Here is a 27,139-nt window from a genome sequence, read left to right as displayed (position 1 = left end):
CTTTCTAACCTCTAGGTTTTCCTCTCCAAGGCTAGCTGACACAGTTCTTCTTGCCACTGTCAGAATGTCACGTAGTGAGGCTGCACAGGTGACAACCTGTGCCACGTGTCTCGATCCTGGACAAGCCCAAGCCGACACAACGTGGTCATTGGCAGTTGGGACTTTGACCTTAGGGGATAACATCATTAGCCTCTACCACATGAGCTAAAAGCTAACTGGCTCTTAGCTAAGGCTGTAGAGCAGAATTCACTCTCCCTTGTCAGTCTCGGTGCCTCTGGGTCACATATGTTTCTGCATATATACACATATTTTGTCTCCATATTAAAAAAAACCAACCACATAATACAGGGTTTGTTCACCCCGCCTTCTTCTCTTCTTTGACTTCAAACAAAGCTCTGGGACACATTTTGTGCACAGGAACACAAGTAACTCCCAGTAACTCCCACTGAAGTCAGTGGGACTGCTTGCAATTATTGAAGGCAGAACCTGACCTTTTTACAGGAGAGTTATTGCTATTTTCGTTTATCTTGAATTTCAAAAGATAATTTCCAATTTGCTGAACATGTTGGTCATACCACCACCACAGAGTGTTTAAAGCCCTGTGTAATTGCAGCATCTCAAAAACACTCTGATGTGATGCACTTGGCATGGAAAGATAGAAAGATGCTTCCTTTCGACCCTCTCCCAACGAACATAGAAGAAAGTGTCTTTTGCCCTTCCTGATGGGAAAAAACCCCATCAGTGATGGAGAGGGAAAAGACTGAGATGTATCCAGGAAAACAGGCAGCCCCAGAGCCAATAAGTGCCTCGTTTGGGCTGCTGATGCCATCCACCTTGATGGAGACCCGCAATATCAGTGTGAAATTCCATAAATTCTGATGATATTTTCCCGGTTCCCAGTGACTTATTAACAGTTAATCCATAAACTTTGGAAGTCAGATCTTAAGGACCATGATAACACTGCTGCCAAGGAGGGGGCTTCAGGCAAAACTCATACCACATGAAACTCACTCTCTCACTTACCTGTGTCCTGAATCATCCAAAACCTACTAAAATGAGGCTTCAAGTCTCACACTCTCTCAGGTTTGCTTATGACTTCCTATTTCACAGGTATAGGGAGCTAATACGTAGTTTATTTAAAATTGAAGGAGATGAGAAAGTCTGGGTGCAACTGCATTTGTAAGCCACACTGAGACATGGTGCAGTGACTCAAGATTTCTAAGGCCTGCAGACCACAGTTGAGATAATGTCAGAAGAGACGATAAATAGACATGTTTCATTCTCGCTAGACTGATGCAATTAATTAAATCAGTGTGAACAGCACTGACCTGCCCATGGCCAACTCCCATACAGGAGAATACTATCTTGACCCAAACATGTTCTGTTAATAGAGGGATTACTACAGCAATAACACAGCTATCACCATCATGCTACAGGGATGCGCTGAATGGTTAGGTGCGCTATGTATTGTAGTCTCCCTAGATTTTTGTTATTGGAATTTAAAATCTAATTATGATCCTGGGCCTCCAATGCACTAATTCATTCTACCGTTGCCCTGATACTGAGCCACTTTGGCCGATCTAGCAAAAAGCTATTATATATGGTCATGACAATTTAGCTAAATTCTACAGAGCACTTCCTCACTTTGCCCCACAATTAAAGCTGGGGTGCCAAAATGAAATTATGGAATTTTTAGGAGGTCTACATTTTCCTTCAATTGTGAAATGCTTGGCCAAACACAAAGACATAGAAGTGTTCTGAACACAAGAGCAATGATCTCTTTTATTCTTCTTAAAGATAAGCCATTACCCAGCACACACATTCTGAAAGGTGGAGAGCTGCTGCATTCCAGTTGTGTAACAGGCACAACAAGAATTGTAGCCAAGCCCTTCTCCCCATATGTCTGGCTAGGTGCAACGAACACTTATGAGGAAGGCAATATTGGTGACACCCATGCTAGATCCTTGCTCAGTCAGTGTCAAAAATCAGTTCCTTGTTTCCTTACCCTCTGTTTTCGCAGACTTCCTGGACTGGTAGGAGATGGACTTGGAGACTTCCCAGAGCGGGGAGTAGAAAGCTGGCTACCAGGGGTTCCATTAACTAGAAGGACAATAAATAAATAAATAAAGTAAGTAAGTAAGTAAACAAACAAACAAACAGGATGATTAAATAAAAGTTTGACTCATGGTACCTGTAGAGTAAAAGCAGAGGAAAATGATTAATAATCATGTCTTAATTCTATTTATGTTTTCTTAAGGGAACCATTCACTCTTTAAGATTTGTAAATGTTAAATAACGTAGTGCAGAAAGAAACTGCTTTTCTGCACTGTGATTCTGACCCTGCCAATTTATACAGTGCTTAAACAAATATGCAGCCACTCTAAAATGATTGTTTAAGTCAATGGTGATGAACTTTCTCTTTTTTTTTTTAATTCTATAGTGCCTATGCATGCCTATCATGGAAAGTCATAATGCTTTGTTGCCTTAACAAATATTACCTATATTTAAACCCTAATTATGCCTGTCAGTGCTACCAACTAGGAATAAAAAGCAACCCTGCTTGCAAGAACAAATCACTGAAGCTTGCTGTTAATCCTTCACATATTTGAAGACATTTTTGCATTACTATCTGACCTAAACATCACCTCAGAACTAACTCTGATGGACTTCAGACATATCATTGAACTGGCCATAAAATCTCAACTATACATTATACCAAACCATCACTTACTTAAATAGTAAGCTCCTTCAGAATATTTCAGTGTATTTAATTTTAAGAAGCATTTTCAGCCTTTGTAAGATATGCTCTGTTATATTCACAAATAGCTAATACCCAAAGAGTATCCTAATGTACTACAAAGTGATCACATATAGGATGTCAATAATATTTTTAAAGAAATAAATGCTTTTATGTATCTCTTTACACACACAGCCATATTAACAAATCCATATTATCAATATCAGAAAAAAATCAGCAACTAGACATCTGAATTCTCAATCTTGTGTGAATATTTACATACTAAGGTATCAATAAGGCATTTAACTTACCTTCTATGAGCTCTAACATGGACACAGTCTTACTGTTTAACCTGTCAACAGCAAGCACAACAATGCTAGCCCTGTACTAAGACAAGCTGTAGCAGAAATGAGAAGGGGTGGGATTAGTTAAGGATAGCTCAGGCTGCTCACAGAGTGAGCTGAATGAGATGCAGGACTCATAAGCAGAAGCTTTTTCTGCGTAAGGCTGACGTCTTCCGAGCAGCAGTGGGAGGTGCAGGTGGTGTCTTAGGGCTACATCAAAGGTGTCAATTAAACATTAAGCCGCTGCTTCAGAATGCTGAGCAACTACAACCCCCACTCTGATTCCATGAAGCCCAGAAAACCTAAGCAATTTTATAGGCTGTGCACTGAATCATAATGAGGAGCCTTTGGGGGCAATATAGCAAATGACTCATCTGAAAATCAAAATGACAATAACTCTTGTATATATCCTTGGCTGACTGGCAGTCTAGCAACTGATAAATCCTTCAGAGAATGCAGTGGGTATTTTAATAGATTTTTCTTAATGTAGCAAATATCTCAGTGGTAAATAGTAGGCCCACATACATTTATCTTCGGATACTGCTCTAGAGAGCATTATAAAACAGGCTATAAAGCATCAGAACTAAAGAGCACCATACTGCTGCATCTCAGTATCTGCCTTTTGCAATGCATTTGTTAAGGTAAACGTGTAAAATACCTTTGTGGTATCCACAGGAATGATGAGAAAAGGTTAATTTGCATGTAAATAGGTTGCTTTTGCAGACACATTTTTCACTTGACTTAAGGTTTAGTTCATAGCAAGGGTAATGGGTTATATGTATCAGCACAGTGATGGGGAAGCATGTAGCACATTCACATATTTATGGAAATTCATACAGTATCTTGAGGAAGGAATCAATGTGATTTCTGTGACAAACTAGCTCTATTAACATGTAGGTGCTGCATGAATATATGGTGTTTAAGTAGGGAGAAACAAGCGAGAGAGATTAAAAAGAAGAAGTTTGAGTCTAATCTTCAAATATGTTTGTTCTTTTTAAAATCAAGGCTAAACTATTGCAACATTGTCTATGAGAGTATAAATGTGAAAGCCATTTAAAAGCATAAGCTACAGTAATGCAGAAAACCTTCTAAACTGATGAGACAGTCTTATACCTGGCTGTTGTCAGGGTGAAATTCAAGGTTCTGACTACTATTTAAGAAATTCTAAATGATTTAGATCAGTGATGGGCAACCAAAGCTAGTAAGTGGGCTGTATGAGTGGCCCAACTTCATCTCAATGGGCCACATGATTGAAATTGGGCATGCACATTAACCCCCAATAATATTAAATACTTTACACTTGATTCTCCTTCTTACCTTTCCAACACAAAGCAGTCCATTATTGGGGCAAATTAAATTGCCAGCAAAAGTAGTGGCTTTAAATGTGTATATCTGCTCATTTTGCCACAGGCTGCTCCATCCTCCCCTCTGCTCCAACCCCTGCCCCAACTCCACCCTGTCCCTCAAACCCTCACCCAGCCTCTTCCCCCAAATACACCCTGTCCCTTCTCTTCCCCCTCCCTCCCAACATTTTCAGAACACTGTGAATTGGCTGATTCATGCCCAGTCTCTGCTCCTCCCTATCTCTCTGGGTGTGTCTAGACTACATCCCAGGGATGTAAATTAGACACTTCAAAATTGCAAATAAAGCCGGGATTTAAATGTCTGCACTTCATTTGCATAATGGCAGCCGTTGATTTTTTTCGAAATGGGGCTTTTCAATAGAAAAATAGCTGTTTAGATGGGGATCTTTCAAAAATAAAACCCTTTTTCGAAAGATCCTGTAAACCTAATTTTTGAGGCTGCCACTGATCTCTGCCCTATCCAGCTTCCTTGAGCCCCTGCACTGCACTAAATAGGCAGCTGTATGGCAGTGCAGCAATGCAACTTACGGGGAATTTAGGTCCAGTCTGATCTTGTGAATAACCCATGTCAGGTGGGTTAACTGGACACCTATCATAGTGAATGCCAGTGAAAATGGGGTTGGTTTAGATGCTAAAAAAGGGAAAGCACACGTTAAAAACCACTTAGACAAGTTAGATGTCTTCAAATCACCAGGGCCTGATGAATTGTATCCTAGAATACTCAAGAAGTTGACTGAGGAGATATTTGAGCCACTTATCTTTGAAAAGTGGTGGAATATGTGGCTTAACCACTGCAATAAATTAGGTAGGGAGGACGTGGAATCTCCATCATTAGAGATTTTTTAAGAGCAGGCCAGACAGACACCTGACAGGGATGGTCTTGGTCCTGCCATGAATGAAGGGGACTGGACTTGATGATCCTTTAAGCTTCCTTCCAGTTATTCGATTCTATAATTGGCAATCCTAAGGTGTAGAGTCATCAAGAGTAGGCCTTATATCAGAAGTGATCAAGTCTCTTCCAGTCTCTGTCATTCAGCATGTTTTAGGGGTGTTGTTACCTGCTTCACTTGTTAACTGCATCTATCACTAAGGAATTTGGTGGTGTGGGGTGTGAGAAGAAGAATTCTGTTCCCTTTGCTAGCACATAGTGTTTTTTAGTCAGACCTCTTGCACATGGTCAGGATTGTTGTTTGGGTCTGCCAAATTGACTTAACTGGTTCTGTAATTGCTACATTCAGGATAGAGTGATTTTGGAAGAAGTCGATATCTGTAAGATGTCTAGTAGTTTATATTGTGCCTCTGGGACTTCTTCCAGTGAGATGTTCAATGAGCTCATGACTCTCTTACAGAGGTCTTAAAATTCTTTCAAATCATCCCCTATTTTGGGAAGTAGGGGCATGTTAGTGTCGTCAGGAGAAGATGATGAAAAGTGAACTGCAGGTCCCATCTCCTGGTCAGAGGTTTTCTCCTCTCTGGCCACCTCTTCTGGAGGCTCACATGGTCCTGGTACGGAAGGCCAGGATGAATAATGTGAGCTCATTCTGGGGAGGAGGACGAGGGACTGGGATATTTATGATGTTGTAGGGGCAATGCTGTCCATATACTCCAATAAGACCACTATGGTGGAAGATGCAATGGTGGTATCAATGGATGCCTGTTCCACTGTTGATCTTTGTGCCCAGTGTAATATGCCCTGTGCAGTGGTCTGATTGACACCTGGATGGGGGAAGAATGGTGTGAAGAGTATAATTACCCTTTGTCCTCATTCTCCTCGTCACTGGAGAGTGGGGGATCAGATTGAGGTGAAGTGACTTAGTACTGACCATGCCCAACGACATTGGTGATGAGAAGGGAAGGTTCTGGCATTGAGTGGTGTAGAGCCATGTGGTGCTGAGTGTCTATTCGGCTCCGCCTTTTGCATTGGTTTTGGTTTTCCCTTTTACTGCTATCAGAGATAGCTCAATTGGGGTCTTTTGCTCTCATGGTACTGGAGGGTCCCACTGCAGTCAGCTCAGTAAGATTTTGACTGTTTGGAGAAAGCTATTTCTTGGATGATTCTGGGGAAGTTGTAGCCTGCTTTTCTGCCATCTTCTTGGCAGTATGGACTTTAGTCTGAGCTAGGAAGAGCCTCTGTCAGAGGCTGCTGCGGATTTATGCAGGGTGGGGGTCCATGCTTCGGATTCAGATGCTGGCTGTAGAGACTTCTTTATCAGGAAGCATTTAAGTTGTAAGTCTCTTGCCTTTCTAGTCCAGAATTTCAGGTAGTGGCCCTGCAAGCATGCCTGAAGTCTGTGTGTCTCACTGAGGTAATGAACACACTGGGAGAGCCAATCTGGTACAGGTAATGAAAATCTACAGGTGAGGCAGCTTTTGAAACCAGGCTTTTCTGCCCTCCCTAGGGGAAAATTAAGATTCTGTCAGACCAGAAATTCAGGTTTCTGCTGTTAAGGAAAAATATTTTTGGAGGGAAGAGAAATCAAACTGGGAGAAAAGAACTAACCATACTTAGCTTTTCTTAAGTCTAACTAAAGAAAACGATGCTAATAAGATTAGCCATAGAAGCACTGCTAGATGCTCTGACTCAAGCCAAAGGTGGTAGAGAAGGAACTGAGAGGGGTTAGATTGCATAGTGCCAAGAAACCGCCTATGCCAGCACAAGATGGTCAACATGCATGTATGATGCAACCAAGCACTGTTACCACAAATCTCTGATTACAAGCAGAGGAACATATGAACACCTGAAGTGAAGAACTCACAGGAGAATCACGGTAAAACAAAAAAAGCAGTCATGTAGCACTTTAAAGACCAAATTTAACATACTTAACTACATATCAATAGCTAATTAAACTGTAACGCTATTAAATGATTTTGGCAGCACTGAGTACATGTATGCACACATGTGAAACCCTTTGCTTATTGTTTGCTCTTACTGTATTATGCCTGATTAACCCCGTAAGGCAGGGGTGGGCAATAACACAGTGGCGGTTTGGCAGAGTTAGCCCCTGGCAGGCAGCCACCACTGTATTTTTCTGCATGGCCACAGGAGATCTCAACTCCCATTGCCTGAGGATCACCATTCCCAACCAATAGGAGTGGCGGGAAGTGGCACGGACAGGGACACTATTTCCTGCAGCTCCCATTGGCCGGGAATGGCGATCTGCAGCTAATGGGAGCTGTGATTTCTGGTACCTATAGCCATAAAGGTAAACATAGGAGTGGGACCTGCTAGGAGCTAACCCTGGTAGACCAGATCCTGCCTGTGGGTAAGGTTGTCATGGAAAAGATTTGTGTCTTAACTAGTAAATGGAAAAACATACAGCGCTACAGATCTAAACAAAATATAATCTTTGAGAACTGATGTCATCTAATCATATTAATGGAAAAACAAGTGACACTATTGTAAATGAATTAGGAGGTTGCCTGCATACTGCAGCAAATAATTTGTTTTTAAAACCTGTACCTTAATTTAAAAAAAAATGAATAAGACTTAAAGTTTCTGAGTGTCCTATTGGCGATCTGGAATTACCAGCATACTGTACTAAAAATCATACTACCTAATGAAATCTGAACATCTTGCACACTGTAAAACATTTGTGTTTGGCTGATTATTTTGTGCTCACTGATAAGGATTGCCAAACATGAAAGAATGTTTGAAAAGAGGGAAAGAAGGGTGTTGTGTGAGGCTTTTTCCAGAAGAGAATACATCACACACTCACATTTTAAATATATATCGGTTTTAGAAAAAGTTATAATAATCTCAGTAACATATATAGTGTCATGGACATTAATCCATCATTCTGGCAACATCTTCAATTTGTTTCTCTCCTTCACAAACACTTTCACTCTCCAAGATGACATCATTTTAAAATAGTTAAGGAACAAAATGTACCTTGTGGTTTTCTTCCCCCTTCTGTTATTGTATTTTAATTGTATGTAGGTCTTTTAGGTGTTACATCAAATAAATGATTTCCATGCAACAGCCTAGATGGAGACAAGGAACTGTAATTTTTACCGTATATCTAGCCAAGGCCAAGCCTCAAGGATCAATATCAGGTTTATGTTGACTAGCTGTAGAGGTAAAAACAGTATATTTTCTCTACGTGGACTTTTCCTCAAGTCTGCTATCTCAATATAAAAACACTTTTGGCAGGAATGGATGAGCAGCGAAACTAAACTAATATTGTGGTGCTTTTGTGAAAAAAGTCTAGGAATGTGAATGGTAAAGATCAGTCTCAGTATAGCAAAAGAAGGTCCCTCCTCTGGAAAAATAATTCCAAGATCCAGAGTGACCATGGTGACAAATACACAAATCCCAGAAAGGGGTCAAACGTAAATCCCAAAATACAAGGCCATGCACAGTAGACAACACTTACAGGATGGAATAAAAAATGGTATTGTCTGCATTGGTATTTTGCCCTAAATTATGACTAATTGGCCTTTGTATCCTCTCTCCTTTTTATGAGTTCTTCAGGCATCTATGAGTTTGTCTGCTAAGTCAATGTAGTGTGTCAAGTTAAAATTACCTACAACTGATCATCAGCTATTGAGAAAGTAGGAGAAATATGTCTTTTCAGGTGTTTTGCGAGTTGGACTTAAAAAAACCAGTCTCTGTTAACCGATTATGGTTAGGATTTTTTAAGTTACAACTCAACTCTGTCTTAGTTTCCATCTCTCTTCCTCATTCACAGACCTTGGAAGACTGGCCAATACTTGCCTACAGACAACCCCCTAACCTGAAACAAATTCTTTCCAGCAACCACACAGCATACCTCAGACACACTCACCTTGGAACCTGCCCCTACAATATACTCTGTTGCCAACTCTGTCCACACATTTATACAAGTGACACCATCACAGAACCTAACCACATAAGTCACAACATCAGAGGCTCATACAACTGCACATCCTCTAAAGTGATCTATACCATCAAAGGCCAGCAATGCCCCTCTGGCATGTATACTGGCTAAACTGGACAGTCTGTACAACAAAGGATAAATGGATGCAAGTCAGATATCAGAAATGGTAACACACATAAACCTGTAGGGGAACATTGTAAACTGCCAGGGCACACAATCATAGATTAAAAGAAGCCATTCTTCTACAAAGGAATTTCACAAGCCAACTACAGAGAGACAGTGCAGAATTGACCTTCATATGCAAATTTGACACTGTTTGCTTGGGCCTGAACAAAGACATTAACTGGATGGCCCATTATAAAACCAGCCTTCCTTACATTTAACACCTCATTGACATCAAAAGCTAAGTATGGGACACTTCCAGCCCACTCAGTCATCCTCATTAACACTGGCACTGTAATCCACTCAGTCATCCTCATTAACACTGGCACTGTAATTACAGGTACTTTTTTTTTCCTTTCCCATTTTTTTCCTGTTATAAATTCTGAGTCTCCCCTTTTTTCTCCACTTAAGCTCATCTGAAGAAGTGGATTTTGCCCACAAAGGCTCATGATATAATCTATGTCTTGTTAATCTCAAGGTTCCACAGGACTACTTTTTGTTTTTAAAGTTACAGACTAACATGTCTATCCTTCTGAGACTTTTTAGGCTCTTTTGAAAAATCTCAGTCTAAACATCTCCATTTCCCCATCTTATGTCTTGATTTGATTATAGCTATAAAATGTTAAATAAATGTCAACCTTTAGTTTCTTCAGGATAAATGATGAACAACATCTTGATATCCATAAGAATGTAGGGTTACTTCACTAATCTACACCGGGCTGCAGGGAAAGTTTTGCTTCAACATACTTATGAAAAAAAGTCAATTAAATACAATAATAATGTGGTAAAAACATGTGATCAGGGCTGGATTACCCAACAGGCAGACTAAGCACATGCTTAGGGCACCAGCAAAGCAAAAAAAAAAAAAAAAAAAAAAAAAAGAGAGATTTTATAGTATAGTATTGTTTTTATTTTGAATTACATATGGGAGTGCACCATAATCTTTTCAGTGCTTAGGGCCTCTAAAGGTCTTAATCCAGCCCTGCATGTGATCCCACTGAAGACAATCTGATTTGTTAAGTCCCAGCTTTGGGAACCTAAAAGTACTTCTTGAGATATATCTGACCAAGGTGATTTAAGAAGAATGGCCACTGGGATGGCTAAGGGCCATAGAAGGAAATCACAAAGCAAATTAAAATGTCCTTTTATACAGTAAAGGAAAGGATAAGTACTAATTCTACAGCTGCTCGCATTACGATCCCATCTGTGCTTGCAGAAGCCCTATTTTCTTTATAGATGTATACAATTTTAAACTGGCACTGAAACTTGGTACAGGTGAAACCTCTCTAGTCCAGCAGACTCAGGACCTGACTGGTGCCAAACCAGAGAATTTGCCAAACCACGGAAGGTCAATATTGTCTAGCAGCATTACTAACACTTCCACTGCTTACTAGGCTCTTAGAAGACATTTATGGGTAAATCAAAGCTAAATAACACCACAGTTTACAGGACTGGTGGCTGTAAACAAACTTTATGAGACCATGGTAAGTGGACATCCAACTAACAAAAAGAAAAACATGCTACACCACAGATGTTGTTGAACCAGAGAGTAACAGAGTAGAGAAGTTCAACCTATATAGGATTCCTTTACTGAAGCAATTTTTTTAACACATGCCACTAAGTAATCTACTATACTTTATACACTCTTTTTGAACCTTGTCTGCTTTACAAAGAATATAGATACCATGTAAGCTACCCTGGTCATAAAGACTTAATTATACCACTTGCTAAATTAAAGTCAAATGGGACTTTTTTAATCTAACAGGAATGGCATTCTTGAATAACATCTCTTCTCACAGCACTGAAGTACGGTGTTTTAGAGTATATAACCCGCACTCGTGTTTAACCCGTGGTTTTTCTTTGCTGTGTTAAAAAAAAAAAAACCACACAACTTAGATTACCCACAGACGTGTATAACCCGTGGGTTCTATAGGCTAATTCACGGTAATTGCACATACCAGGATAAAATGCCAATGTCCTGCATTCCACCCATCTTTTGTTAGGTAGTCATCCTTCTGCCAGCGAGGGGAACGTAGAGTGCAGCACAGGCAAGTTGACCAGCCTGCAAGAGGGGAGCCGCACTCGTGCCCAGACCCTGCGCAGCTGCAGCCAGATGCAACCCACCCTTCTCCGGGAGGGGGAACAGAGAGCACAGCGCAGGCACACTGGAAACTTGTCAGGCTCTCCCTACAGTGGAGCAGAGATGACCCAGCTAATGGGATAGAGCTGCTTATGAGTAAAAATAAACTTGTATACCCCTCAGACATTATACCCCATGGGGGAGAGGGGACGGGGTTTGTAAAAATGTGTATAACCTGTGGGTTATATACGCTAATATACGGTACCTTTGGGAAAGAAAGAGTTTAGAATGAGTTTTGGGGGGCGGGGGGGCGGTGTTTTGGTTTGTAATTAAATTTGATTTAATGAAAGGTAACTAGCTAGCTGATTGTCCTGGAGACTCAAACTGAGAGTTTTTTTAATCAAAAGGATTTAGCCTCAGTCTTAAACTCAAAGAAAAGGTGCAATACACAGGCAATGGTAACACAAACTGCCCCACTTTACCATCAGTGAAATTAAAAATCATGACCAGGAAACGAAGGATCTAATTCTTCATGTGCTTAACCTGTGAACAGGCTGCCAACACAGATATTGTTAGTTAGCCTGAAGCCATCAACTCATTCCATACAAGCTGCTGAACAGCCTTCAAACATTTACTAATTCTGATTGCTGGTAAAAAGGATATTGAATAAAATTTGACTTTTCATTCTACAGGACCAGAAATATTTTTAAGCTATCCTACACCCTTGAAATATTTAACAACAATAAAAGGGCACAAAGTATTATATAGACTTTGAAAACATTACAAAATTGACAAAGGCAGCAGGGTCCAATGGGTAGGGTACTAGACTGAGATAAGCCCTCTGATGCCACGTTGGCAAATCACTGCACCTCTCTGTATGTCGCTTTCCTCTCACCCTTAGTCTGTTTGGTTTCTGTAGATAACATGTTCAGGATAGGTACTGACTTTCAAAAAGGGGTATGGACAGATTGGGGCTCCGATATCACTCTGGGGCTTCCAACTATAATACACAACCAAATTACACAACAGTGAAGCAGCAATGCCTGTTTTCTGCTGTCTGCAAATTCAGAGCATGGCCTCTAGTATGTCAAAGGCATATAAAAACAACAGAAAATGCACTAGTTTGAACTTTTAGAAAAATTTCTCTAAATCCTATAAAAATCGAAGTGCAGTTGTTGGTTGTTTAGTTGTATATAACTCATCATGAAGCTGAAGGAGCACTTGCTTCCATTTCCATTAAAAGCATACCCACATACCATGAGCAGACTTTTTAATCACGTCTTAAGCATGTAAAATGTTTCTTGTCTCTGAGAAAAGATGGTGGCAATGGGACATGTTATCTTCCTCAATTACTGGTGCTTGCCTCTATGGTGCATTTTTATTTATGGGTGACCTCTCTCTTCTAAATCCCTGCACAATATATTTCTCCAAACTTATAGCTGAAAAAGAAAGTGAGCACTCCTGGTTTTACAATGATTTCTTCTCCAAAAGGAATGAACATACAAGTTCAGTAACCAAAGAGGATAAAATTTAAATTTTAATTTAAGATATTTCTACATATGATTGCAAGTGTAGCTTAATTGTTATTTGCTGTTCTGAGTCATTTGTAACAAAAACAGCACATTTATATTGTCTGAGGGTTTTGTACAAGGTACTGGCAAATAATTATTACACTTCGATAGGGTTTATTTTTTAAATAATGTCCTCAAATTAAAGTCTTCAGTATTACTTATTATATCCTATTTACAAATACAATAGCGCAGAGGTAAAACAGACAAGCAATTAATTCTGCTAAAGGTCAAATGCAAGGCATTATAATTTAGAAGCTACTTTAAAATATAAATAACTGCAAACAACAAAACATGGCTCTGTTACGACAACTCAGTGAAAATAAGACTGTGCAAACATTACACTTTCCTGTTGAAACAATAAAGAAAACTTTACCCTTTTTGCTCAGTACTGAATGATGACTGCTCCTATGGAAATCACTTCCTAATTATAGATGGTGAAAATAGCATTGCTTAATACTTTCATCATAAAATCCTGTTTTTATTTACTTTCATATTTTAGAATGAACTTTTCCATGTCAACTATCTGACTAGGCTGCATTGTTTTGGAACATTTCAGGGAAAATAAAGCATCCATTTATCAAAGTGAGTTAGGGAAAACTGATATTTTCCCATTTTACTGTCCTTAAAATGTTTCATTGAGAAGCTTTAGTATCCCCATGCTTTAGGGCAGAATGTGAAAATTGGCAAGATGGCTACCTAGCGTCAAGATGGGGGCAGGCGATGTGACTAGATGGTGCTAGTGACACAATGGGAATGAGACAGTAGATGCCATGGCACCAGCAAACTTGAACAAAATCTATAATCTAAAGGCCTAAAGGACTGGCAAGAGCATAGTTTTGGAGAAAGCCTTGGAATGCAACTGGCCCTTTGGGATCAGAAGAATCTTTTCATTTGATGAGACTGGTTTTTAAAACCTCTCATACGTATAAGGAGTATTACAGGTGGCAGCCCAATAGAACTGGAATGTCTGAGGGAATTGCTTGCATGATTTCTTGTTAACCAGAGTGGTGGAACAGAAGTGCTCTTTATAACAGGTTGGGTGTGCCTTTTAGTAGAGGAATCCCAGTCCAAAGCAGTGACAACTCTGTCTCTAAGCAATTCACCCTGAATTGATACTCTCAACAATTGATACTCTCTGGGACCCACTTGTTACAGTAGGATTTATGGCAGCATCTACTTGAAGCATACCTAAATTGGGGTGGGACACCCCCTCCCCAATCCACAGGCTGGGACTGCCAACCCTAGCTTAGGGTCCATGAGTCCAACTGTACCTCCCTGCTGCTGGAACTGTGCAATGCTGCCCCAGGCTCCACCCTCAATGCTAACCCCATGGGGAGTGTGCCTCCAGGGGGAGGGACTGGACAAGGCTAGCACTAGGGCCAGAGACCAAGGCACCAGCATACAGCACCAGCATCAGGAGGGGGATGTGTCCAAGCTGACAGACTCCTAGGTGAGTTCAGGGGAGGTGGGGGGAGAAGTGGAACTTGAGGCTCAGCAGGGCCCTCTTCTGTCCATGGGCATGCTCTGCAGACTGAGTGCCCCTGGTACCTGAGAGGTAAGAGGTTGGGGGGCGAGGGGGAAGAGACTTTGCACAGAAATGTTAGTGCACACATCAATGTAGTACAGGAAATCCTTGCCATTCGCAATGGATTCTGCAAATCATGTATACATCAAGATAATTTCATCCATAAGCTTGGCCTTACTATCAGTGAGGAGCCAATACAACAGCTAATACGCCCTCACTTTGTAAAATCTGATTTAACTCTACTCTCCTTGCCTATAAATTTCATGGTACCAGTTTATGTTCATGGAAGAAATAAAGAACAAATCCACCCTATTAAGTTCTCCATGTCTACGCTTTAAAAACTGTCTGAATAAACAACTGTCTCCTATAAACATTATTTAATGCTAACCACACAATCAATACTTCATCCCATTAGCTCTTTGCAGGATTCCTCTCCTTCTGCTGTGTCATATTCCTTGGACCTAAACTGACCACATAGTTCACTGGAAACAGTGTTCAAACAATGAGATTCAGTCAAACTAGGATATCTGGCAGACTAGTAGACAGAAGAGTTTTCAGTGTAAATAGACCAGATGGACATGGGGAGAGGAAAGTGGTAGAATACATTAGCAGGGTCAACAATGTGATGGCAGCAAATATGTCAGTTCCATAATTTTTGGGGAGCAGGGGTAGGTTTGCTTAGGGTGAAACAGTTAAAAGACAAGAAAACACAGCTCAGACTGATAGAAATTGTGTTTGCACGGTGTATAGCCATTCTTTGTCAGGCACTACTATAATAAACATGATTAACTACTGTAGAACAGTAATTACCACGTTTTGGTATTTAAGATTTTGCAATACAGGTATTTTTCTATCATTTATATTAGAAAATAAATGTGTCTCAAATATTGAGGTAACTGTCTGATGCAAATGGTTATATTTTAGTGTAAAGTATTGTTTATGTACAGTATCTTGCAAGAAACTCAGAGATGTTAACACTTTACAAATTGCATTCAAAAACATTTGCCTCTGCTATTGGAAACATTTTTCCTTTGCTTTACCTGAGCTGGTAGATGCAGGAGACTTGCTCCGTCTAGATGGACCTGGGCTCTTGGTGGTGCTCCTACGGGATGTTGAAGCTATTTTGGTATAGGAAGTAGATTTCACTACCCGACATTCTAAAAAACAAAGAAACTGTACAAGTTAGCAGGTAAGGAAACCAGCAAAGCAAACCTGAGCAAAGAAAGCACAAACATTTAACTTAGCAATGGGCAACCAAGCCTAGTGAGTGGCCCTCCTTCAAATCAGTGGTCTTCATGATTGCCAGTGCTGGGCAACCTGTGGCCCGCGCACCCCTCTTACGTCCCTTTTCCCCCATGCCTCTCGTGCACTGAGGCACTGGAGCCCCACACCTCCTATGCTTCCCCTTCCCTCCCAGCACTTCTGAGCACCATGAATCTGCTGTTTCCTGATCCTTTCCCTCCCAGAGCTTGCACAGAGATAAACAGCTGATTCATCATGCTCCAAAAGTGCTGGGAGGGAGGGGGGAGAAGTAGGAAGTGCAGGGCTCCAGTGCCCCCATGCACCGGAGCAGACGGGGGTCAACAAGTAGAACTGTAGTGGGCCACATGATGCCCACGGGCTGCAGGTTGCTCACCACTGATTTAACACATCCTTATTTTCATTCCCCATATGAAGTTTTATGGGAAAGGAAAAAATTAATGGGCCCTCGGTCCGGGTTCAATAAAAATTCAAGCTTTTGACACTCTATGGTGAATACAATACTGCAAAGATACGGACTCAAATATTTTGTTTATTTATGTGTACAGTGTTTTCCAGGTAAACAAACCTGAAGACTGCTTTTATGTATCAAACTATTAGACTACCCGATATGATGCAGGTGTCCATCTCTCATGAAAGGTTTAAGAAAAATGGAGCAAGGTTATTGCTCCTGGTTAAGTATCTGGTGAGCAACAGCCAACTCTGTGGCACATGCAATTCATCACAGGTTGAGGGAAATGGCACTGTTTGCTCATAAGAGATTAGTAAAATCACTGAAGGGGCAAAATTACCCTCCCACTTGAGAACACGGCTGTTCAGGTTAGAGTTTATATCCACCCACACAGCTCTTGCATTTATGCCTGCAAAATGGTTATTGGCCTGAGCATAGAGAGAATGTATGTGTATGAAAGCCAAGAGCTTACAGTCATAATGGCAACAAATTTAATCACCAGACACTTCACAGAGTTAAAAAAAAAAAGAGAAAAAAAGGCTTTTTAGGCAAGATAGGAATAGAAGAGATGATGCCACTACACTTTCCTATTTAAGAGAAATTGATCCACCAATTTATTTGTAAATCAGGACTGTCTCCCCATTTTCCTTCCCACAGGTTTCTTCCAAATTTTTTTTAAGAGAAACAAATAAGCTTTTTGATGTCACTGGCCAAAACACAGATTGTATACGTACATCATTTGTCCCTGTAGTCAATCAGTGGCACTGAGACATAGTTTAGACAACAAGGAAGGAGAATCGAGCACAGATGATCCACTGTACCATATCTATCAAAAAGGGATTCAATAAGGTGTATTGCTTGTGGCTTTCTGAACAATTTTCAAGACTTCAAACTACTGGAATGAGGGGAGGAGGAATTGATGAATTACTAGAGAAATGTTTGGAGGAGACTGCTATTTAGGAAAAGAGAGCCTCGAAGAAAAAAAACAAACTAACACTCACGCTCTTCTTTTTGTGTTAAGCAGAAATGAGGGATGCATTTTCTCTGTTCTGAAAGAGATTCTTAAAAGGTAATTGCTAGCTGAAACCAGTAATACAAGAGAAACTTCACACTAAATACAGGTCCAAAAACCTTTTGCACATGTCAAATACAGGAAGTTCTTTAGGTCAAGGTTTAAAATATAAGGTAATATAACATGGCAAGCCAAATTCTTTGTTTTTTATGGCATTATGCCATTAATGATGCATACTGGAAAAAAACCCTATAAATATAGAATATTTTGAATACATATCCACACTGGCTAATTAGTGAGGAAGGAAATGTGTTTAGATATTATGTTAATAGGTACTATGCAAACCACTAATGAAGACAAATCTCATCACCCAAAACTGTTAGACTACAGTCTAGTTCCCTTGACAAGTGCAAATACCTCACATATAGTCTCTTAAAAGCAAGGAACTATCTAGTTTCCTTACTGTATATTAATACCTGTGTTGACACTATCACATATAAAACTTCCTTCCACTTCTAATGGGTCAAGAATACAATGCAGACAACATTTTTCCTTCTTGCACCAATATTAATTCTGACTGCAACAAAATCATCATATATTTATTACCTACATATGTGAACTGATTGCCTTGTCAGCGAAGCATCCTGTGGCACCTTATAGACTAACCGAAGTGTTGGAGCATAAGCTGTCGTGGGCAGAGACGCATTTCATCAGATGCATGCATGTCGGCGAGGAGTCCTGTGGCACCTTATAGATTAATCGAAGTGTTGGAGCATAAGCTTTCATGGGCAAAGACCCACTTCATCAGATGCATTAAGGTGCATGCATCTGACAAAGTGGGTCTTTGCCCACGAAAGCTTATGCTCCAACACTTCAGTTAGTCTATAAGGTGCCACAGGACTCCTCGCCGCTTTTCAGATTCAGACTAACACGGCTTCCCCTCTGATACTGGATTGCCTTGTGTGTACATAGGTGGCATATGAGGCTGGATTTAGGTTCTTGCATTGCAGTACAAACCCTCAAAGATGTTATGAGACCTAATTTGCATGTGAATTATTGTGTTTAAATGTCTTACTGATGTTTAGAGTCTAAACAACAAAGAAGTTAGACTCCCAGGGCAAAAATGGGAATATTTTAAAATAATTCTCTAAATCTGAGTAGTTTTATCCTGAAAATCTGCATAGAAATATCAGTTGTCCAATGAAGAGTTAAAAAGTCTTAAATTTGGTGAAGTAATTTCTAACTGTGCACCTTAGTACTGCTTCCATAATAAGAAGGAAACAGAAGCTCCACTATTGTTAAAGCTCTCATTTAGGTGCTCATAGCTGCTATCTCCTTCACTTCAGGCAAAGTGTAAGTGAGAAGGCCAGGAGGTGATGGGTACTAAGGAAGAGAGAGTAAGAATTGAAGCGCCTGTCCATGTTATTTCTCCCTATGTTCGGGTTGGGTGTAGGTCATGCTAATCCTTCAACTGCAGTCCTGGGGGGATACAGCAAATTGTCCAGAAAAATCATGACTAAACATGACAAATAACGTCACAGTATATGAAGAAACATCTGGGACCAGGATAAAAAAAGGGGAGAAATGTCTAAGACTCCATTGTAAGAAGAAGCACAGTGAAGTACCAGTAACTTAGGTATCTGGATAGCCAAGGACAAGTAGAAAATTAGAAAAGTTAATCCTCTCCCTCAAAGCATATGGCTGAATTTTCCACTCACCACAAAGATTATAATCCTATGAAGAAGCAATCACATCTAATTTGAATAGGGCCAGGAAAGTCAACCCCCCCCCTCCCCCCAATAAGAAAAATTTACACGTGAACAACTGGAGACTGAGCACATCACCTTTAAATGCTTCTCTTTACTCCTTGGTGTCAAACATTGAAATCCTCCTCCTCTACCCCACCTCTTTCCTTTTGCTGTGCAAACCATACCAAGTTCAGTTCAAAACTGCTTTTGTATCATTTCCCCTCCTCTCAAGAGGCCCTGAAATTTGTACAGATGAACATTTTTCCCCATTTTTAAATATCATTGTGAAGCTACAACCAAAGTTTGTCAAGTTTTGTATTTCCTGTGAGTACATGCAGAGATTTTATACGCTAAGACCATGGCCTGAAAAGCTAAGCACACAGGTATATGTGCCTTTGCTGCACACACAAGAGTCATGCAACTTTTGTCTTCAAATATTGCAATAGCACTAGTTAAAAAGGGTAAAGACATGCCTACATGACAGTTCTACATCAGTGCTACCATGCCAATATAACACACTTCGTCAAGTCAAGCTATGCCAATCAGAAAGCACTCTTCTGATCAGCAAGATTAATCCATCTCAGTGAGAAGTCTTAAGTTTCTGTTGACACAGCATTGGTGTTGATACAATACCGGTGAAAACAGCAAAACTTGAATTTCTTGACAGGTGGAGGGTTTTTTCAATTCCCTGAGCAATGTAAATTAGATCAACCTAACTGGTGGTGTAGATCTGCCCTAAGTTTCCACTGAGGAACTTAACACTGTTGTATATTACTAAGGGCAGGTCTAACTTACCAACTCCAGCTATGTGACTATTGTAGCTGGACTAGATGTAACTTAGGTTGAGTTACCGTGAAGACTCCACTGTAGGGAGTCAATGGAAGAAACTCTCCCATTTATTTCCCTTATGCATCTCATTCCAATGGGAATAACAGAAACAACCAGAGAGTCATCAGTGGTCAACTTAACGGTCTTCACTAGACCCACTTAAGTCAACCCCCGAGGAATAAATTACCAGTTTCAATTGCCCAGTAAGCACAGAAAAGCTCTAAGCCTTTGCTTGCAACAGAGATACTCAGACTAACAGGTCTTGACTTTGCTGCAAAGCTTATGTACGTGATTCTGCTGCCACAACTCAACTTCGAAAACTAAACCATAATGTAAGCTAGCCGTTTCCACTTCATGGAACTAATCATCTCAGAATGGGCACAGCTGTAAATAAGGACTAAGCCAAATGTGACAGTGTGGGGAGGGTAAAGAGCTAGGTATACTAGATTCAAAAATTATTAGAAAAAAACCCTTTCCAATTAAATTGAAATGTTAATGGAATTTCAGACAAAGGAGAAGGGAAAAAACAAACAAGCAACCCACCCTCCCCCCCCCCCACCACCCGCTGTACATGGAATTACCCCTTTTCTGACTGCACAGTGATTCATATGTTCAACAGCATGAATTTTTCTTATTTTCTCCCCTCCCGCTCACACCCCCAACCAAATCAGAGAGTACTACAAAAACAAAGCCGCACCCACATGGAGAAATGGAGAAAAAAAGGCCACTTGACTCTTGGTCATAGGAGCAGGCTTAGCCAAAGGAGAGCAGAGAAATAAGAGGTGACTTCAGAGTATGTTCAGGTGGTACTCAATGTTTGGCAAAGCTCTATTATTTCCACTCACAACTATCAAATGTAGATTGATGAGGGTGCAGGACACGGAATCTAAATGCTGATTATATGCAGAATAATACAAAGCAAAAGGGAGTCAACATGGTTCTAATGCCATAAAACTCAGTTCCAAGATGCAGTATGCCAGATAATAGCTTTTCAGTGAGAATGCCTAGCAATGTGTTATATATTATACCAGCTAGAGAACTGTAAAATGATGACTAAAATAACAGCTACAAAAATATCAGCTACAAAAATACACAAACTGTCTCTGGTTCTTTGAGTTCTATTGTAGCAAGGAGAGTTAGCTTAGGAGGTTCAAGACATCTGAACAATATTACTAATAATCACACTGAGAAAAAGAGCAGAGATTCAAATGATAGGAATTCACACCACGGAGAAACCTTAGAACACAAGAATGGCTATACTGGATCACACCAGAGGTCCATCTAGCAAAGTATCCTGTTGTCCAACAGTGGCCAATGCTAGGTACCGCAAAGGCTGAACAGGTCATGATCAAGTGATCCACCCTTTTGCCCTATGATGGACAGATGGAGTGCTAGCCAGCACTCAGTGACTAATGGGTTAAACGCAAGTAGCTGGGGGAGTTGGCAAGGAGCCAGGAGAGCCAATGGGGTAGAGTGTTGAAATTTGAATTGGAACATATGCCTGCTGCTGTTTTCTGTGTGTGCGTTTTTAAGTCAGGAGTTGGGGGAACAAGATGAACTGAACCAGGCAGAACTAATAAAGGTTAATAAAAATCACCTTTTTGGGGGCTATGATTTGATTCTTGTGTCCTGGGAGGTAACAGGAGGTCTGTGCATGCATGCCTAAGAATAAGACGTCAGTTATTAGAGATTGCAATTTGTTTTTTCTCTGTTTTTCAAGCTCTCTTGTGAAAAATGAGCTTGCTGGTACTCCTCTGGAAGAAGTTCAAGTGCTTTTTTCCTGGGTCTCAAAAGCAGGAGAGTTTCACTTGATGGTGGCCGCCTAATCTCACAAGGCAAGGGAATCTGTGACATTGGGGAGTTTTTTAAGCAGAAGCCTAAAGAGGCTTTTTAAGGTCTCTTGCGGTACCCCACTTTCTTCACTCAAAGTGCCAGAGTGGGGAACGGTCTTGACACACCCATTCCCAGCCTCTCACAGACAGAGCCTAGGGACACCATCCCTACCCATCCTGGTTAACAGCCATTGATGAACCTATCTATCCTCCATTAATTTATCTAGTTCTTTTTTTGAATCCTCTCAGACTTGGCCTTCACAACATCTCCAGCAAAAAATTCCACACGATGACTGTGTGTTGCACCCACAGTTTAAGCTCAGCCTCCGTCTCCTCCCTTTGGAGCGAGGGGCCCATGCTGGCACTCCAGCTTCACAGCCACCACAAAGCTGGAGTACCAGTTCCGGCTTCCCACTTGGAGGCCCACATGGGTGCGTGTGCGTGTGCATGTGCATGCGCGTGCGTGAAGCCCGACCTTCCCCGCCAGACCCAGTTCACAGACAAAGAGCAAGCAGGTCCACATGCTGCTGCTCACCCCACCCTGGTGGGGGAACAGCAGTGTGTAGTGACTCACTTAGGGATGTAAGCAACTAATCGACTAGTCAACTATCTGATAAGCAAAAGTTTATCAGATAGTCAACACACTAGTCAACTAGTCACTTCCCTGTCCCTTGCTGCCTCTATCAGAAAGAGGTGGCAAAAAGGGGAAAGAGGAGGGGAGTGCCAGTTCCCCCCAACTCCAGCTCCAGGGGAGGGGTGCAGTGGCGCCATTCCACTTCTCAAATGTATAAGAGACCCAACAGGGGACTCCCCGCTGGCCCCGAACTCTATGCGGCATTTAAAAGTGGGAGCACCTCATGGAGCCTAGGGCCAGCAGGAGACTCAGAGTCCCCCACTGGCCTCAGGTTCCACATGGCATTTCAAAGGGCAAGTGCCACATGGAGCTCGGGGCCAGCAGGGAAACCCATTGTCTCCAGGCTCCATGCGACATTTCAAAGGCGGAATGCCATGTGCCTCTGTAGCAAGAGACAGGCAGAAATTCCACTGACTATTCGATTAGTTGATTAATCTAATTTTAACATCCTTAGAAGTGCTGTCTGGAGGCTTTTCCCACTGATCCCATTGGCTGGAGTTGCATCCAATGGGAGCAGCAGGAGGCCGTGTCTGGGAGCTACGGGGGCACAAAGCCAGGTAAACATCCCCCCGTACTCTCGGATGCATTAAATCCAGGCCCATGGATTTTTTGTATGTTTTGCTTTTCTAAATAGTTCCTAACTTGTTCTTTCCCCACCACGGGCTGTCCACCTCCATCCTATACTGTGTTGCCTAGTGCATTTGTCTGGGAGCTGACCCTGTCCGTGAAGACAGAGGCAAAGAAAGCATTGAGTACTTCAGCTTCTCCCACATCTTCTGTCACTAGGTTACCTCCCTCATCCAGTAAGAGCCCAACACCCTCTCTGATCGCCCTCTTATTGCTAACATGCCTGTAGGAACCTTTGTTATACTTCACATCCCTTGCTAGCTGCAATTCCAATTGTGCTTTCACCTTCCTGATAACCCCCCTGCATTCTTGAGCAATATATTTATACTCCTCCCTAGTCATCTGTCCAAGTTTCTACTTCTTGTAAGCCTCCTTTTTGTGTTTAAGCTCACCAAAGATGTCCCCGGTAAGCCAAGCTGGTCTCCTACCATATTTGCTTCTCTTGCTGTGCATCGGGATGATTTCTTCCTGTGCCTTTAATGAGGCTTCTTTAAAATACTGCCAGCTCTCCTGGACTCCTTTCCCCTTCACGTAAGCATCCCAGGGAATCCCGCCCATCAGTTCTCTGAGGGAGTCAAAGTCTGCTTTTTCTGAAGTCCAGGGTGTGTATTTTGCTGCTCTCCTTTCTTCCTTTGGTCAGGATCCTGAAATCTACCATCTCATGATCACTGCTTCCGAGGTTGTCACCCATCTCTACTTCCCCTACTAGTTCCTCTCTGTTTGTGAGCAGCAAGTCAAGCTGCGCATGGCCCCTGGTCGGTTCCTTCAGCATTTGTACTATCCCCAAAATTCTCCAAAAACTTCCTGGATTGTCTGGGTACTGCTGTATTGGTCTCCCAACAGATGTCAAGGTGATTAAAGTCCCCCATGAGAACCAAGGCCTGCGATCTGGAAGCTTCTCTCAGTTGTTCAAAGAAAGCCTCATCTACCTGATCCAGCGGTCTATAGCAGACACCAACTACAACATCACTTCTGTTGCATCTGCCTCTAAACTTAACCCATAGACTCTCAACAGTCTTTTCTCTCTCTAAATACTGAAGCTCTGAGCAATCATACTGTTCGCTTACATACAATTCAACTCCTCCTCCTTTTCTCCCCCGCTTGTTCTTCCTAAACAGTTTATACCCTTCCATGACAGTGCTCCATTTTCTTGGTCTGTCTCTTGCATATGCCTTCTGACAGGTATTCTGAACAGCCTTTCATCTCACACTACTTCATTGTAAGCTTCTGAACTTCAGCCCTTATCTAAGTCAGTAAAGAGGGAAAACCTTTATCTGCAGAACACTAGTTTGAAAGACACTAGTTTTTATAGAAAAGCTCAACCTTAGAAAACATCATGCAGAAATGGTAATAAGGGAACATCCAGTCAGCAGCGTTTAATCTAAAACATATCAGGTCAATTGACATTAGAGATTTCTTGATCAAACTATGTTTCAAGTAAAAATAAAAGTTAAAATTGAAATGTCCTATTTACTCTTGCTTTATGTGCATTATATCTGTCAGTCTGCATATTTATAATGTGCTTATCAATGTGTACATTTGATGTTTAGTATAAAGGATTGACAGGGCGAGTTCATTTATTTTTATGCAAAGAAAAAAAAACCATGGCACACTGGAATGAAGATAAATACAAACCAAATTCCTTCTGGCACTTGCACAGCTAATTGGTTAGATTAAAAAAGATTCTTAGAACAAAAAGATAAGAACTACTCATAACTCTTCTCACTATGGCCCATGTAAATTCTCCAAATTTTTTCACTAGCATACTTCTAACTAGATTCCACAATAGATAACCAAAAAAGAAAAGAGTCGGATGGCTGTAAGTATGTTTACAGTTCAGTGAGGATAAAGTGCCTAGGTTAAAGGACAGGTTAAAATTTCTTGAGTATGGTGACTATTGAGATATAAACTTCTAAGTCCTCTTTGTCAGAGAGCTCATGGAGGCTAGACTGACTAGCTTTAAGAATGTTTTCCAGCAGGACATTGGCAGAGTTAATGTCCCAGAAGATATAAACTGTTTCTCCACAGATAGTTTGAAATCTTGTTGGCAATACTATAGCTGGTTACTCAAATTTTGTGGGTCAGTTTAAGAGGTACAAATTCTCTCCAACATGACTATAACATAACACTCAATGGTCCTACTGATGAAGGGTTTTTTTTATACTGTTCAGAGCTAAAAGTATGTTTCATGATGTTTTGGTGAGTTCTGCAATTTCTCCAGCAGGAAGTGCTCTATCTGCTTCCTTACTGGTTGCTTCTGTTCTCCCACATGTACATTTCTGAAGTGGAGTCTTCTTCCTTTAATCCATTTATAGAATTCAGATACATGAAAAATACTGAGAATCTGAAATGCAGATCAACAAAAGTGGGCGCAATCTAATTTAAAAAAAATATAAAACAAAGTCACCAGTAGGGATGTTCAAATGTATTAAGTAACCATGTAACTGCTGAAAATTTCGGCAGTTATATAGCTACACACAGGAAGGCAATCGGCTCCCTGAAAAGCTGGGGTGGGGCTGATGGATGGCTTTTAAGCTGGCTCCTGGTGAGTACCAGGATCCTGAGAGGTTAACCAATGAGCCCATGCTCGTCAGTTAGCTGCATACACGGTTACACTTTCACACCCCTAGTCACCAGCACCATATTCTAGGTCTCTCAGTGAATTATCTATTTTGACGGTAAACTTCTTAAGGCAGGGATCGTGTCTGTCTTGTACACATTACTAAATATGCAGCCAATGCTTAAACAATAATAAACATTGGGGATTTAAATATTCAGGGCGTTCACTTTCAGGCTGTGTTGCTGTTTAGTACCTTTTTATTATTATAGATCTTATTTGTTATTGTATTGAATATGTTATGTGTAATCTGGGGAGAAACTGTTGTCTTAATGCAGAGTGCTTCCTCTTTGTAATGTGATATTACAGCTAAGTTGCACAGAGTTCATTGATATTAGATCCTGTTCCATTGGAGTTGGATTTCTTCCACGTAAAGAAAATGAGTCATTACTATAATCAACAAAGCATGTTATGTCTGGCAAGTGGCTCAAAATTATTTCACTAGATGTCTCTATTTGTGAATTAAATATTGCTTTTTAAAAACGTTTGTGGTTTGAGGTAAGAATCAACTCTATCTCTCTGAAGAATCTGCCCTTTTATCCTAAAGCAAAGCAAATTCAGAGTACGGGGCCCAGATGTCTGCCCCTCCCACTGATACCTTTGCATTTTCTCCCACAGCATCTTCTCCCACATACCTTCCTTGTGGTGACCCAGGCAATGACTACCCCATCAAGATGATGGCCTGAGGATTTTACAATCTAAAACTACCAAGTATGGTGCAGGACAACACAAAACAGTACAGACCTCACTAAAGAGTGTGATCCTACTCTGAAAATTGTATGTAAAAAAAATGGAAATTTCTTATTCAACAGATCTGATCATTGTGTACTCAGAGTCCTGTCACTTACTGTACACTTACAGTACCATCTTTGCATAATGCATATGATTACTTATCCATGACTGCTTACAGGATAAGTGACTTTTCCTCTCTTGGACACATTATACAAGATACAAATATTATACACTCACCTTGCACAAGTGTGAGGGGAATGGCCATGCGATAATCTGCTGAGTCATGAACTTGTCACTGAACTGCTCTCAACTGACAAATCCCCTGCCTTCTGGGCAAAAATTCCAATACTCTAAACAGCTATAAACCACCACCATTTCATGAAATTATCAATCTTGACACAAAAGTGTTGTGTTCTTATTCCAAAAGATGAAGTTCTTCCTTAAAGTTTATGCTTAGCTGAGGCCCAAGTGACAGCTTTTCTATGCCTTTAACATTGATATCCTATTGCCTTACAGGACTAGAATAAGTGTTTTATATCCTTGTAATGGGAAGATTCCCAATTCCTAAAATGGGATCCAACACTCACTTCAAATCCTGGAAAATCCTGAGATTAAGTACTTTAAAGCTGTGGTATTTTTAGACATAAAACAATCTAGAGATGGTGGTATTTTTGTTCTTTTTTTTTTCTTTTATAGCTCTCTGTAGAGAGGAATTCAGGGTAACTAGGAGTCTTAAAATATCTGGCTTTACATAAGAAC

General features: G+C 40.9%; 1 protein-coding gene across 3 annotated transcripts in view; it reads right to left on the bottom strand.

The window, feature by feature from the left end:
* Window positions 1–27,139, bottom strand: part of DCLK1 (doublecortin like kinase 1) — a 317,887-nt gene that overhangs the window by 72,127 nt on the left and 218,621 nt on the right. For all 3 annotated transcript variants that reach the window (XM_075919170.2, XM_075919169.2, XM_075919171.2), the window contains exons 5-6: window positions 15,680–15,796; window positions 2,006–2,100 (exon numbers count right to left, since the gene is read on the bottom strand). In XM_075919170.2, coding sequence (XP_075775285.1) covers window positions 2,006–2,100; window positions 15,680–15,796 — 212 coding nt within the window. The remainder of the gene's footprint in view (window positions 1–2,005; window positions 2,101–15,679; window positions 15,797–27,139) is intronic.

The sequence above is a fragment of the Pelodiscus sinensis genome, chromosome 1 (genome assembly GCF_052426305.1).
Source record: "Pelodiscus sinensis isolate ZL-2025 chromosome 1, ASM5242630v1, whole genome shotgun sequence".
Lineage (NCBI taxonomy): Eukaryota > Metazoa > Chordata > Testudines > Trionychidae > Pelodiscus > Pelodiscus sinensis.
This window is presented reverse-complemented; position numbering and strand designations above follow the sequence as displayed.